The following is a 14,503-nucleotide window of genomic DNA, read 5'->3' as shown; positions in this document are numbered from 1 at the left end:
CTAGTCCAGCAGCAAGCACAATTGTGAGCACCATTTGGCTTCCTGTATATCCTGGTTTGGGTCATCTAGTTTGTCAGACTGTGAGCTCCAAGTAAACGTTCCATCCACATTTGATTCTTCCAGCTCTGTCTGTGACCTAAAGTCTTAAAGGACCTTTTCTAAACAGATGTCTTTGCCATGGAGCCCTTTCAAATTCGGAAGGGGGTCTGTCCCAAAGTTGACGTGTCTCAGTGTGATTCATCACTTCTTTCGTGTGACAGTGCAAATTCATGTTGTTTTCTTTTTAAGTCAGATTTGTCATCGCTTCCCATTTTCAAGTGCTTCGGAGTACCATGTGCTTTGGGGACTAAGAAGCGTGTCTGTGCTGCAGAGCTGAGTCCTCACACTCCAAGCCACTTGCGAGCTGCTGCAGTCTTCAGCTTTCAGTCCGAAAGATGGCTGGTATGTCCAGAGGTTGAGAGGTAAGACCTGGCCTGAAGGTGCCGAGAGGGCATCAGCTCTTCCTTGTGCATGACTTGCAGCACTGTTTACCATAAAATTTGTGGTTGCAGACACCGTGCTGAGGAACTAGATGACACCAGCTGAAGAAATCTACACAGGATGGATCCTCTAAAATCAGAGATCATATTTAGCATGTTAGGAAAACATGATTAAGACATCAAAAGGGACTGTGACCATTAGCAAAATTTAAAAAGGTAGGGGAAAAGTGGATGTGAAGATAAAAGTTGTATCTAGCCAGAGATTAATGTCTGATCTTCCTCGAATAACCTGGGAGGTACCATTTTACATCCAAGGGAAGTACCTAGAACAGCATATTCAGAATCCCCTGAGGACCTTGGGGAGCAAGGAGCCTGATACATTGAGAACTGGGACACCAAGGCTAGAGGCCCAGCTGCAACACTCTGTGTAGGTTCAAATAAATCTCTTCGCCAGTTTGCAACTAAGTGGATTTAAGTCAACACTCGTCCTTTCTAACTTTCGTTGTTCACAGAGGGTAAAAGATGCGATTATCGACTGGAAGCAGAACACTGAACATCAGGGATCCTTACCCAGAAGGGCCTCACGCTACAGAATGTGCAAGAAATTGTGAGTAAGATGTCTTTTATGTAAACATAAATGAATGTTTGAAGACCTAGGGCTTAGTCATTTTATTAGATTCTCAAGGATTTTTTTTGACTTCAAAAATTCTTAGTCTGCCTTATATGTGAATAAATATTTTGGAGGTTTTCCCCTTCTCTATGCAAGCCTTAAATTATTTTTACCTTCACCTTAGCCAAAACTACACACCACCCATGAGCCCCCTTCAGTGGCTCTCCACTGTGCCTTTGGTTGCAGCATGCAAAGGTCTCAGCTCTCCTACTGCTCCCAATTTCTAGCCTATCTTTTGATGCTTGAGAACTGTCTATAGTTTCTTCTTCAAGCCTTTGTTCTTATGCCTAAAATTCCCTTGTATATACACATCGCAACTTGTAGTGGCCCCAGTGATCCTCTGAAAACATAAACCAGGTCATGCCTCTGTCCCAAAGTCTCCCATCAGCGCCCAGCCTCTCAGAGTAAAAAGTAGTTCTCATAAGGGCTGACAGGGTCCCAGGATCTGCTTCCCATGGTCTTTATACACGTGGGTACATCTGAGAGAACATGACCACTTGCTTGAAAGGTGTACTTCATCTCCCATAAGCTTTCTGCTGAGAAAGGCTACGGGTTTGGAGAATTCCAGCGTTGCTTAGAATTGGCAATGCTGACTCCGAGAAGGGGTCTGACTCTGAGCAGCTGCTGTGTTGCTAGCTTTCTGGTCTTGTGCAAGCTTCAGATAAGATAGGCGAGAAAGCAGAGGAAGGAAAAGGGATGCCCAGAGCTGGAGCTCAGGCCATAAGAAGCAGATAAACGACAACAATGAAGACAGAGATGGGAAGTGATGTGGACAGGGGAGATGAAGTGAGTCACCGTCCTGGGTCTGGTTCACCGCAAATGGGAAAGCATGGGGTATGAGACTGGATAGTCGGGGAAAAGCTGTGACTGGGTAAAAAGAAAAAGCAGGTACATGATGGAAAATGTTCTTTAGCCCAAGGAAATCTGATTAGGTTGAAAAAAATATTTTGTGGTGTCAGATTAATGTAAGTTGCTCTGGTAAGGAACGGTATATAGTTCATTCAGGTAACTGAATTTCCCATTAGCACTCACTGCCCTTCTTTTGAACTGAAGAAAACATTTAAGCTGTAGTACTAGGATAAGACACATTCATGGTAATTTATCTCCTTGAGGGCAATTCTTGTCCACTCTTGCATTTCCACCATCTGGCACACAGTGGTTACTTTTTCATTTGTTCAACTAAAATTTAGTTTAGAAAAATGGACTTGCAAACTTTCAAATAAGAACTAATGATTAAAAAGCCCTATCATAGAATTAAATGTTCCCTGCACACAAGATCGCTTTGAGCGGGAACTACCTGGATCTGTGCCTTGTGTGCCTCCAAGGAGCACCGTTCACGTGGACTTTGATGTGAATGGCACCCCCTAGAGGTGGGCCGTGTACGAGCTGCACCACCAAACAGTGGGTGTTTGAAAAATTCTCTGAAGACTAGTAAAATTGGAGTGTAGGGGTCACTTTTACCTCTCTTTTCAGGAGCTGGACAAAAGTTGGTATTACAGGCCCGTAGCACCGGAGGTTTCTGTTGGAGCAGACAACTTGAGGAAGGCCGGCCCTGCTGCACACAGTGGACGGATCGGGTCTGAACCCCTCCTCCACAGGTCACCGTGCACTGCAGGACAGGGAAGAGAATCAAACATTCAGCTGGCATGTCGGTGATCTCAAAGAGGCGTCTCTGTGCTGCATGACATTACCAAGACCTCTGCTGATAAAAGGGATCCTCCAGAGCCAGGTCCATTTGATCTGATTAGAAGGGTCTTAGTTAGGCTAATGCTATCTCACCCAAGAGTGTGTGTCTCCCATTAAGTGGCTCATAAAGGAGAGAGCTTCCAGAAATATAGAAACCACCATAAGAATGCAGAAACAAATACAGACACATCTAGGCAATTAAAGGCAGTATTTAAAGAATTCCAAATAATCTCTGCAGATGCAGTAGTGGGGAGATAGCTCAAAACTAGGACAGCAAAAGAAACGAGACTCTGAGACGGCTTTGGAGTTAGGCCCTCAGTGCCCAGCCAAATTCTGAGCTAGCGTGGTAGATGCGGTGCTTCCCAGAAGTCAATGATTTTATTGTCCAATTAGATCCAATTATATATATATATATATTTTTATTTTTTAGAAAAAATGATTAATAAGGACTGTTAAATTTTCATGTCTGGAAAAAATACTATAAAGATATTTCATAACAAGAAAATATCAGAAAAAGACAGCCCTTAAATCATCTTGTTTTGCTTTTAAAAATTCACTAGTTATCCTTATTTTTCTTATATTATCGCAGACAGGTGAAAACTCATCTTGGACAAGCATCACTATATAGACTGGTATCTGGGATGAAAAATTGGTTCTGGTGCAAAAAATATGATTGAGAATTAGCTCGAAATTCAAATACAGCTGTATGGTCGTTATCAAACCAGGAGTTGGCAAACTTTTTCTGTAAAGGTGAACACAGTGAATATTTTAGGGTTTGTTGCAACTCTGCCTTTGTCGCACTAAAACAGCTATGGACAACACAAACGAGCATGGCTGTGTTCTAATAAAACTTATTTACAAAACAAGCAAGGGAGCAGATTGGGCATGCTGGCAATTGTTTACTGATCTAAATAATCTTATAAGAATCAATTTCCAGATCTTTTGAGTGAAATGATGAGAATTTTAAAAAGAAATCTATAGCAGTAGGTATAGCACCTAATACAGTGCCTACCCAATTAGAGATATAAAATCATGCCAATATGATTTTCTTTCCTCCATGTTTTTACTTCCTCGATCCTCCCAAACATATATATACACATATATAGTTGACCCTTGAACAACACAGGGTTAGGGGCACCAACCCTTGCTGGAAATCCACATATAATTTTGACTCCCCCAAAACTTAATAGCCTACTGTTGACTAGAAGTCTTACTGATAATGATTGATTAACACATATTTTGTATATGTGTGATATACTGTATTTTTACAATAAAGTAGGCTAGAGAAAAGACATTAAGAAAATCATAAAATATATTTACAGTATTAATTGAAAAAAATCTGAGTATAAATGGACCTGTGCAATTCGAACCCATGTTATTCAAGGGTCAACTGTATACACACACATATATGTATATACATTACACGTGCACATGTATATAAGTATATATAAACACTGACACATATGCACGTATAGACACATGCATGTACACTGTGCTCGCACATACCCTGCTCTGCCCCTGCGTTTCATAGCGAGGTGTGGGCAGCACCTCTCAAGCCAGTGAGTTCTTTGAAGAGCTACACAACATCTTTTGGTCAGATTTCTGCAAGGACCAGACTACAGCTTTGGATTTCTGAGGATATCTTGTTCTCTCAGACTTAGCCTCACATACCAATCCGGCCAATAAGAACCAAACCAAAATTTCATCTAAGTCTCCTAAGAAAAAGGGTGCCATTAACATCGGATGAGCTGGGTGTCCTTAGCTGAATTCCCTAACTCTCTGAGCTTTAGCTCCTTCATCCACAACATCAGAACAGGAATACATACTAATGAGACTGCTTCCAGGATAAAGTGAGAGAATAGAGAATGCACAGTAATGGTTTGACAACTGTTAGCTATTACCATATTATTCAGAAACGTGACATAACCAAAGGAGTCAAGACTGTGAACAGCATTTCTAAAATATAGAAGACTCTAGTGGTAGTTTGAAAAGCAGCAGCCACCGCAAACATTAGCACTATGTGACAAGCCGAGTACTAAGTGCTTCATATCATCTTATTTGCTCACGGGAAAAAAAAAACTTTGCAAGATATTGTCATCGCAACTTTAGAGATGTGAAAACAGGCTCACAGATTATGTAATTGCCCAAGGCCACACAGGCGGTGGAGCTGGCCACAGAACTCAAGCCCTTTGTTCTTCTCATTTGGACAGGTCTCTCGCATTAGCCCTTGGTGGACTGACTGCTTTTTCTGAATCTCCACCTAAACCTTGTCAATCTGCACGTGCTCACCTGTTGCCACGGTGATGAATACCATCCAGCTGCCACATTGTACACTGGACGGACTGGACAGGCCCCTCGGTTGCAGGTTTCTTCCAAGTCCAGGTTTGGTTTCTTAATATTACGGCACCTTCGCTCCGGGAAAGTTATCAGCTTTCCCTGGAAGGCCTTCTCGTTGCATTTCATTTGCCTCTTCCTCACACCCAGACCACAGGTGACAGAACACTAGGAGCCAAGAAAGGAGACATTAAGTATGCTCCACGGTCAAGTCTGCTGAGCAGATGCATTCCAACCTACGGATGCACCGCCCACATGAAACCTAAGGGATGGATGATGGCAGGCCAACCACACACATACGAAGATCCTAAAAATAGAGCACCAGGTCCCTCATGCTACAGGTGAGAAAACCAAAGGCCAGAGAATTTTAGTCATTTTCCCAAAACCACAGAGCTCATCAGCACCATAAAACAAAATGAGGCAAAGTCCAGAGAAAGACGAGATGCAGAGGATGGGATCAGGGTCTGTGTATAGTGTTTATTTGGATGTCCAGGTTTGGGCCCCTGTGGACCCAGGTCGACCTGAGACTAAGAAGTTGGGAGTCTGTGCCAAGGAGGCAGGGCACAGAGATGAGGGTTAGAGGCAGCTGAGTGGGAGGAACCACCATTTAATAATTGTCCCTTATTTTTACCCTGCCTCTATCTTGGCCGAGATGTAACCTGAAGTGGTGTTATGGCAGAACGAAGGATGGAGACTAATGAAATCAATGTGAGAAAACTTGTTGTTTTAAGTATTTTAAACATTGTTATGGGATAAGGTATGGGGCCTTGATGAACCGAACAAGAACTGGCATCAGTGCAACAATAAAGGATGACACTGAGCTTCCTACTTAAACAGCTCTGTGAAGAAGATGCAAATGGTGGCTCCATTGTACAGGTAAGTGAGGCTTAGCCACGGTAAGTGGCAAGCCCAAGGTCACACCTAGAGCGAATCCTGAAGGCTGCATTCAGGTGGCGTAAAGTCGATTCAAGCCCAAGTGTTTAGCCGTTAGGGCATAATGTCTCTAAGAAAATGCGCAAGGAAAAGAGATGGACATATAGCTATCTATATTTATCATTTAGAGAGAATAAAAGGGCATTGATGGAAAAGATCCAGTGGCATTGGGCTAGAAACCCCTCCTCACTGCTGCCCTTTTCTCTTTCTCAGCATCTTCCTCACCAGACCAGACTTCTTAAGAGCAGAGACCTCGTCTCACAGGTTACCTGGTCTACTTCCGGCTTGGCTCCTTTCCTCACGTTGCCTGTGTCTGAATTCAGCTGAGTTTCCCAAGCCAGAAAGCTAGGCGGCATCTTCCAGTCTTCTTTTCCCTCTACCCCTACAATTGCCCGAAGGCACCAAATGATCTCTCTAGGAGCTCTCAAAGATGCGGCCTTTCTCTATCCCTGAAACACTTGCATTTTTTGTCTTACTTACTGCAAACTCACGCAAGTGCCGTTCCCGCCTCTGGGCTTGCCTGCTTTGCATCAGTCCCCTTGTCTCTTAAACAAAAACCTGTTTGTTCCACTCCTTTGTTTAAAATTTTAATTGGCTCCTCAACACCCTCATGATCCGTCCCTAATAGTTTCCGGCTCCATCACACCCCTGTTCCATTCTTACTGAGTGCTATATTCTCTCGCCTGCACAGGGTGCATCCTCTGTCTGGAACAACCTTTGCCGGATTCCTGCTCATCCTTTGGGCTCACACTTCCTGGAAAGTCTCTTTTGACAAGGATTCCTCCCATATCAGGCTGGGTGGACCTCAAGCTCTCCCATGGAAGTACAGAGCCCATCACAGCACTCTGCATACCATACCTCTGTTTTCCTACCACCACTGCTGATCAGGGCGATGGGTGCTTTTTTAACATTAGATCAAGAAATCAGGAGGAAAAGATGAACAGTTGGTATCTGGTACATGTGTGTGGAACAGAAGCTTTGAGCATCTGGATGCTGGTGGGTGAGCTGAGCATTAAATAACGACAAACCCAAAACCCAGCAGTACATCTAAACTCATACCTCACTCCAGGAAGAGACGACCCACTGCAGCCGGTTGTTTCTGGGGCATCGTCCTAGGACGCAGCCCTCCTGCGCCTCTGGTCTCGGGGTGCTGGAGCACAGGCTGTCAGGGAGGCCTTCTCCCGCGGCAGAGCTTTTACACAGGATTTCGCGTTTCCTCACCCCTCGCCCACAGGTCTTGGAACACTTGAGATGGAAAAAAAAAAAAAATGAAAGCTATTTGCATGCTAGTTTCAAATGATTTTCAAGTTCTCAAAAAGATACATTCAAAACAAAAAAATGCCCTCTCAAAATATTTCCATGTGAAATGTGGGGTAAACTCCATGAATTAAAGCCACTTTTCGTGAGAAACCCGCCACCCGTTTCCTGTCTCTACGCCCACCACACACGTTGGGCTAAAATAGTCCTTTGAATTCTCCTTTTGTAGATGATAACTAATTCCGAAAAAGAGATCAGACTCAACACCATGTACTGCTTAGATGTACCCTGTGGTAAACGAACCTACTCCCTCATTTTAAAAGTACACCTAAGCACGTGTGAAGATGTTCTTTCCCACTCCCAGCTCCTTATTCCCTTACCAAATAGAGTCCTAACATTAAAAAAAAAATTCCATAATGTCCTATCATTAAAAATATAACACCTTATTCTGACCTCTGTCGGGGATATGGCCGTGCACTGCTAACCTTAGGCAGACGTCAACCCCCTCCTCAATAAAATATGCCCTCAAGGAAAACATGGCAGAAATGTGCTACCTGGATTCATAGTTCAGGCAATGAAACCCCTGAATTTTTTTATTATTCCCTAAAATTGCCTTGCCATCCACGGTTTAGCAGAGGCTGGGCCATCACAGCAGAGTTCTCACTCTTGGCACAAGCTGGACCAGGTAATTCGTCAGGAGCTGTCCTGTGCATTGTAGGATTTTTATCTCTACCACCTAGATGCCAAGAGTACCCATTCCCTCATTGTGACGATCAAAAATGTCTCTCAATATTGCAAAATTCGGGATTTGCTCCCATCTGAGAACCTCTGAGTTGCAAATGACAGGTAGTTCTATGCCTCTTCCAACTTGATAACTTTGTACCTTTCACTGGGAGTCATGACAAGAGCAAACTTTATGCCCAACACCTCTCTCTATTCTTTTAACCCTACGTCTTTCAATGAAGCAAGAGTTAAAATCCTTTTTACACCTTCTTCTTTGCACTTTCCATTTGCGTTGGAGAATTCGGTAGCCAGTTTCGTCCGCCAGTCCTCTGACACTCAAACACTGTCTAGTCTTGGGCACCAGTCTATCCTACATGACCCCCAACACTCTCGTTTCTGGACTTCTAAGGATCCCCAAACTGAAAGTTACATAAGAATCACTAAAAAAGCTAATTAAAATGCCCCATCACATTAGCTCGGTGTGATTCCCATGAAGGTGGATATAGCTGAGAGCCTCTTGGGAAGCAGATATTTTTTGTCACCCTCATTTGCCACGGGGAACAAGACCAATGACTCTAAGTCTTTCCCAGTTACCTGAGACCAGGGCCCGAGGCTCCACCCTGGAGGGCAGGCATGGCTGTTGCAGAATTGAACTTGCGTGGGTGTGCTCACCGGGCAGAGCGAATGCAGGACGGCCACCTCCTTTTGGAAGGGCTTCTTCTGGACACACTGGATTTTCCGGCTCTGCTGGCCCCTCGCACATGACCTGCTGCACACGCTCCATTCACCTGGCTTCCAACTTCCAGTGAAAAACAGAATTACTTCCAGTGAAGCTGAGACTCTGGCTCATCGCTTCCAAAGCAGTTATTGCAAAAGGTGAACCACCTGATGAAAGCCTTAGATCGATTTTAGGACCAATAAGGGCGATTCATACTAATTACTCTTCTATAGATTTTGAAGCCTACACTAATGTGGTCCAGTTATAGGGAGCTGCATTTAGTCACCACACAGTTCTGGGGAAAAATACATTCCTGTCCTCCACAGGGGAAGAAACATGTGCCATCTGGAAATCTGAGCCATTCATTCATTCGGCCAGATTTACTGGGATCCTAACTTTATGCCAAGGACTCTCCTAGGCATTAGGGTTGGAAAAATGAAGGAGGTGATGTCCTTTCCATCAGGAGCCTACAACACAGTGAAGAGGCAGATATGTGAATAAATAAAGACAATGCTTTCTGATAGCTGCCACAATAGAAGTGACACTACAATGAGACTAATGGAAGAGTGCGCGTGAGAGGGGTATGTGTGTGTGTGTGCACATGCAGGAGAGAGGGGCGCATTCAGAGAAGATCTCCCAGAGCATATTTCTAAGCAGACGGTTACCCCAGCTACTGTTCTGATTGGTCTTAAAATTTACTGATAGAGGTATAACCTTGCGTTCTTTATTTATACATTGCTAGACCACTTTTTCACGGCAGTCTGAGACTTGGTATATATTTGAAGGGCAATCAACTTAAACTATTAATCCTTTTTAACAACTACTTTTGATTAACTGAAACTCTGTGATTTGAAGGCCTGGTGTTAAAAAAAATCTACCAGATATGACCATTAATACATTTGAGTCATAGCAGCAATGTCTAAAACTCATCTTTTTTTTTTTATCAATATTCTAAGTATCATTTTAAATAAACCACTACAAATATATTTTTTATTATATCTTTGCATTTCTGTCACCTTTCCTAGTCCTATAAATTTTCCTAATTTCCCCCACAAGACATATGAAATTAAAGACCTTTAGTCTAGAGAATTTAGCACATGGATTCTAGGATATGTATTCTAAAACACTGTATAATCCATATTAAATATGGTATCAAATAAAATAATTCCTTATATTTGTATAATTAGTTGTATCTTATAAGATGTAGAGAAAACATGGAACTATTTTCAAGATTTGCCTATAAAGATGACATTTTCGTCTACCAAAGTCAAGTTTCTTTCCTTCATGCAGCAAAGATGATGACTTAGTAAAAGTACTAGAAAAAGCATAACACAAGCAGACTTTTTGCATGACATGCATGGTTCTCCACATGTGGTCCCAGGCTCCCTCTCCAACTGGCCCCATTCCCTATCAACCCCCACCTCTGAGCCCAGACTCCTACAACGCCCATTTCTCCCACACTGCTGTTTTACACACAACATATTTTTAGCATGTATCTCACTGCTTCTCAATTATTCCTTTATACATCCAACTCTTCCATTTAGTTATGGGTTCACTGATGACAGGAACCACAAGTTATCTGTCTCCGAACCCCAGTCCTCAGCTCAGAGCTGGCATGTAGTAAGTGCATAGGACATGATTAATACATGAGGGAATAATGGTGTTAGATCAGATTAATCCCTTTGTCTTTCTAGCTCACATAGTCTGAATCTGAACCTTATTTTTAGTATATCCCTGGGGAAGATTGGAAGTCCCCACTATTCCAAGAAGAAATAATGAGATATAAATGATAGCATGGAGAAGGAAAGCAACGCAAGATCCTGCCCATTGCACCACTCTCACTTGACAGTCATTGTGAGGGGCTCTTCTGCTTTTAAATAGCCAGTAAACTGGTTCCTGCACAGAATATCATTTCTATGTGGAGTCATCAGGGAGCTTCTAGCATTGGCGAGATAACCAATGATGGGAAGGAAGCTTAAAATAAGAAAACATCAGCTTGCCATTCAAACATACCCACGATTCCTACGTGTACACAAACACCCACACAGCCCACCTAAAGGAAAGATCGCTCCACGGGGGTCAATAATACTGTCTGGTAATCATGTCATAGAACTACATATTTCTTCGAAGCAGATATTCCTTAGCAAAAGGGGAAAGTCCATGAAAGCCCCCAAATTTCTTTCTCCTTTTTCTGTTTAGGATACAGCTGGCTCCAGATTCTAAGAGGAAAAACTGGGCCAACAAGTGAACATATGAGATTGGTGGATAGCTAAGGCCCCAAACGATTATGACAAATACACTATAAAGAAAAAAATAGATGTATATAAAAATATTGTGCAATATAACTGTATCACCACAAAGCAAACACTGCTTATTAAGATGATCTGAAACATTAGTGAACATAAAACGTTGCTTGAGAAGAAACTCTGTCAATCCTATATAAACACATTTGGCAGAAGATAAATCATACAAGAAAAGACTTTATTTAGCTGGGAAGATTATTTAAAATTAGTGTTCAAGCAAGAGTGTGGCTAAAATCCATCCAAAAACAAACCCACTGAGCTTCCCATAGGGTACCATCATCAGAAGTGGATTACTATTTGCCCTCTCTACCCTTTTCTTTTTAGTTTGTGTCTTGCTACTGTATAATTTACATTTGGGGTTTCACGGTCTGCATAGTATGATTTTTAAATTTTAGACAACTATATAAAATTAAGCACAAAACCACAAGTGAATTTAACTAATATAGGAATCTGTGTTATTTAAATATCTGTTTTAGTTTAGAGGAGTCTCTATGTGAAGGCTATTAAAAAAATAAAAAATAAAAACCCTTACAAAAAACAAATATCTTTATATCCCAATGGTAGGTTTGCACAGCCAGAGTAAAATGAATGTCTAAAGCAAATTTGTATCATTTAAGTTTATATTTTAACCTCGACTACTTTCTTTTATTACTTTTTTGGTCATCCTATCTATCTATGCACCACTTTAGATCAGAAGCATTGACAGTGGGCTTTAATTATCTCATACCAACAGTAAAGGCATACAAAGTACAAATATAACCAGAAAGAGATTTCCAGATGACTTACTAAGCAGGGCAGGAGAAAGCATTGCATACTTTGGGTTCAGTTGCTGGCTTGGTTCTTGCATTGCAGAATGAGGAATTGACTTGAGTATTTTGATCTCGTAAGCAAATGGCCTTTACACTTATATAACCTAATAAGACATCAAAAGTTACAAAGTAAAAAGTACAGATAACCAATTCAATTTAATTTTCAAATTTAATTTCTGATTTACCAGGCTTCTGATATTTTAAGATCCATATATTGTGTTGAGAATGCCTCCTTTTAATAAAATCTGCAACTAATCCATTTTCCATTTTCCCCTGAGATAATAGTTTTCATATATTAATCATTTTAAAGTGTAGCTTCTTCATTTTCCAGGCTGCTGTGGATCCTAGAACCACATAGTGATACATACAACCTTTGGGAAACAGGGCAGTTGTAAAGGAAACATCCGCCAACTGTAATTCACACTACTCGCATCTAATGGATAATGTTCTTCAAAGAAAACCGCTGATGAATTGTACATGGAAACTCTAAGATTATGCTTTTCCACAAAGCATGTTCTACCTCTATAAGAGTGTGATGCGCATATAAACAAAAAATTGAAAAAAATAAGTTGAGCTCGCTGAATATGTATTCGCACCTGTTAGCTAGGTCTCCGTTTTCGTGTTGGTCTGTGTTAGTGGCATTCTATGGTCTTGCTTTCAATGTTGGTTTCAGAACTTCTCATCAGATGCCTAAGTTGTTTTTTGAATAACTGTATTTGTCAGCTCCCCAAATCAGAATGCTGCCTCCTCTTTGAATTGTGTTTGTTTCTGTTTACATGTGCTTTACCTTAAAACGGAATCTGAGAAGCAATGAAGTCACGCCTGCTCTAATGATTAGGCTGAAGTAGGTTTGCTTTCAGGAAAGCTAATCGAAACTACACTGGCATTCCCTAAGATTAAGAGTTCACTTCTGGAGAACTTAATCATTTGGACTCTTCTTCTTATGTGCCTCGGACGCACCACGGTCTGTGAGTCACGTGAAGGGATCGCTAAGTCCAAGCAAGAGGGAACCCCGCAGCGAACCTCTCCAGCACCCACTCTTGATTGGATTTATTCCTTGTAAGTGGACAATGGACCAAATTTCTCTCCTTCCCAAGAAACTGTGCTCTCCCTCAGATGCCAGAAAGTGCTTGCAAATGGTCTCAAAGAACGCTTGATATATGAAAAACTGCTCATGCTCCAAGACTAAATAAAAAAGAGGAAAGATATGTCTATAGCGTGGAAAGATATGTCTGGGATGTAAAAAACAAACAAACAAAAAACCCAAAATGATACCTAAGGCAAATATATGTTTGTGTATGTCAAACAAATGTACTTTTACATTTGCATAATAAAAAGAATAGCACGATATAGACCAAAGTATTTACACTGGCTATTACTGATTAAAGGATTATGGAGATTATTTTTATTCTTTATTGTATATTGCTTTAATATAACTATAAATGGTTATTAATAAAAATGTATTACTTTTTAATTTTTTGAAAAAAAATTATTTCTTCATATTTTGTTAATTAACATGAGCACCTAAAGAATAGGCCTAAGAATTTCTGAATTTTCTCTACTTCTTTTTCCGGTTCCAAGATGGCTCATTTTGCTTAGTGAGATGGATACAGAAGACTCATTGTCACCAGGTGCTCTGAATATGAGGAAATGAATAACTACCCTTCATACTTTGGTTCATGGACCTATTTATGGACTTTCATTCCTTTTCCAAAAAGGGTAAGTGTGACCAAGATTGATTTACAAACAAATATGTGATGTTTTTGGATCTCAACAAAATGCCTGTCTTCTACTCTCTGAGAGAACAGCTATTGTTTTTCCTTCCTTAAAGGGTTATTTCTCAGATTTAATCCATTTTCCTACTGAGAGAGACTTTGCTGACCTCACCCCTCAGGGGATGGAACGGCACCATATCCACATTTCAGGGAGCTGTGTAAGTCTGCTTTGCATGTGTTCTCACTTGTCATGACCCTACCTTCCATGAGTCCCAGTGGGAGGTTTATAACAACAGGAAGTTGTTATAAAGTCAAGACAAGGAGAAACTAAACTGTAAGTCTAAAACATTTTAAATATAAATATATATATATGTGTGCATATATTCTTATATTTATAAATACATATATGTTTTTTATATATTTTCCCCCATAAGTTTCTGATGTATAACTCTTGAGTTCTGGTTATGGTTGACTTGAGTTTTGTGAGAACTGGTTTCTTTCTACATATGAAAATCCTGAAATAGTACAATAATATTTGCTTTTTACAGTGATGATTCCCATAAAAGACGGTTCTTTTGTTGCTTATTTGAACCACACAACTTAAAGAAGCCTGAAGTGAAAGAACCTGTTTTAAGAAGAGAGCTGGAAAATGGAATTAAGAAATCACCTACCTCCACCGCAGGAGACGGAGCAGTTCGAATGTACTGTGCTCCAGGCATGGATGTGTCTTTCTGTGGCTGGCTGACTTCCACTCATGACCTTGGGAAGTGCATACTTCCAAGCTATGCCTGGATTTTTGCCTTGCATCAGAATCTGAACAGTGTAAGATAAAATCAGAGATCAAGACAGGTCAGACCTCAGAATTCCAGAAATCTC

General features: G+C 41.1%; 1 protein-coding gene and 1 long non-coding RNA gene across 6 annotated transcripts in view; one reads left to right on the top strand and one right to left on the bottom strand.

Moving 5' to 3' along the window:
* Positions 1 to 330: 330 nt before the first annotated feature.
* LOC120622996 (uncharacterized) lies at positions 331 to 7,178 on the top strand. Of its 4 annotated transcripts, XR_005658617.1 has the most exons (7): positions 331 to 461; positions 552 to 906; positions 992 to 1,086; positions 2,623 to 2,878; positions 5,046 to 5,217; positions 5,320 to 5,510; positions 6,794 to 7,178. It is a non-coding gene; the product is annotated as an uncharacterized LOC120622996 (long non-coding RNA). The 4 variants fall into 4 exon arrangements; XR_005658615.1 differs by lacking the exon at positions 552 to 906 and having other exon boundaries at positions 351 to 461; XR_005658618.1 differs by lacking the exon at positions 331 to 461 and having other exon boundaries at positions 559 to 695.
* ADAMTS18 (ADAM metallopeptidase with thrombospondin type 1 motif 18) overlaps positions 432 to 14,503 on the bottom strand; it is a 357,590-nt gene continuing 343,518 nt past the window's right edge. For both annotated transcript variants that reach the window (XM_039888839.1, XM_039888840.1), the window contains 7 exons: positions 14,299 to 14,440; positions 11,890 to 12,016; positions 8,677 to 8,881; positions 7,162 to 7,347; positions 5,125 to 5,337; positions 2,611 to 2,758; positions 432 to 609 (listed from right to left, as the gene is read on the bottom strand). In XM_039888839.1, the coding sequence (XP_039744773.1) occupies positions 494 to 609; positions 2,611 to 2,758; positions 5,125 to 5,337; positions 7,162 to 7,347; positions 8,677 to 8,881; positions 11,890 to 12,016; positions 14,299 to 14,440 (1,137 nt within the window). In that variant the 3' untranslated portion in view covers positions 432 to 493. The remainder of the gene's footprint in view (positions 610 to 2,610; positions 2,759 to 5,124; positions 5,338 to 7,161; positions 7,348 to 8,676; positions 8,882 to 11,889; positions 12,017 to 14,298; positions 14,441 to 14,503) is intronic.

The sequence above is a fragment of the Pteropus medius genome, unplaced genomic scaffold (genome assembly GCF_902729225.1).
Source record: "Pteropus medius unplaced genomic scaffold, Ma_sr-lr_union100, whole genome shotgun sequence".
Lineage (NCBI taxonomy): Eukaryota > Metazoa > Chordata > Mammalia > Chiroptera > Pteropodidae > Pteropus > Pteropus medius.
The sequence above is the reverse complement of the archived record's forward strand: the minus strand, read 5'-3'. Positions and strand labels throughout refer to the sequence as shown.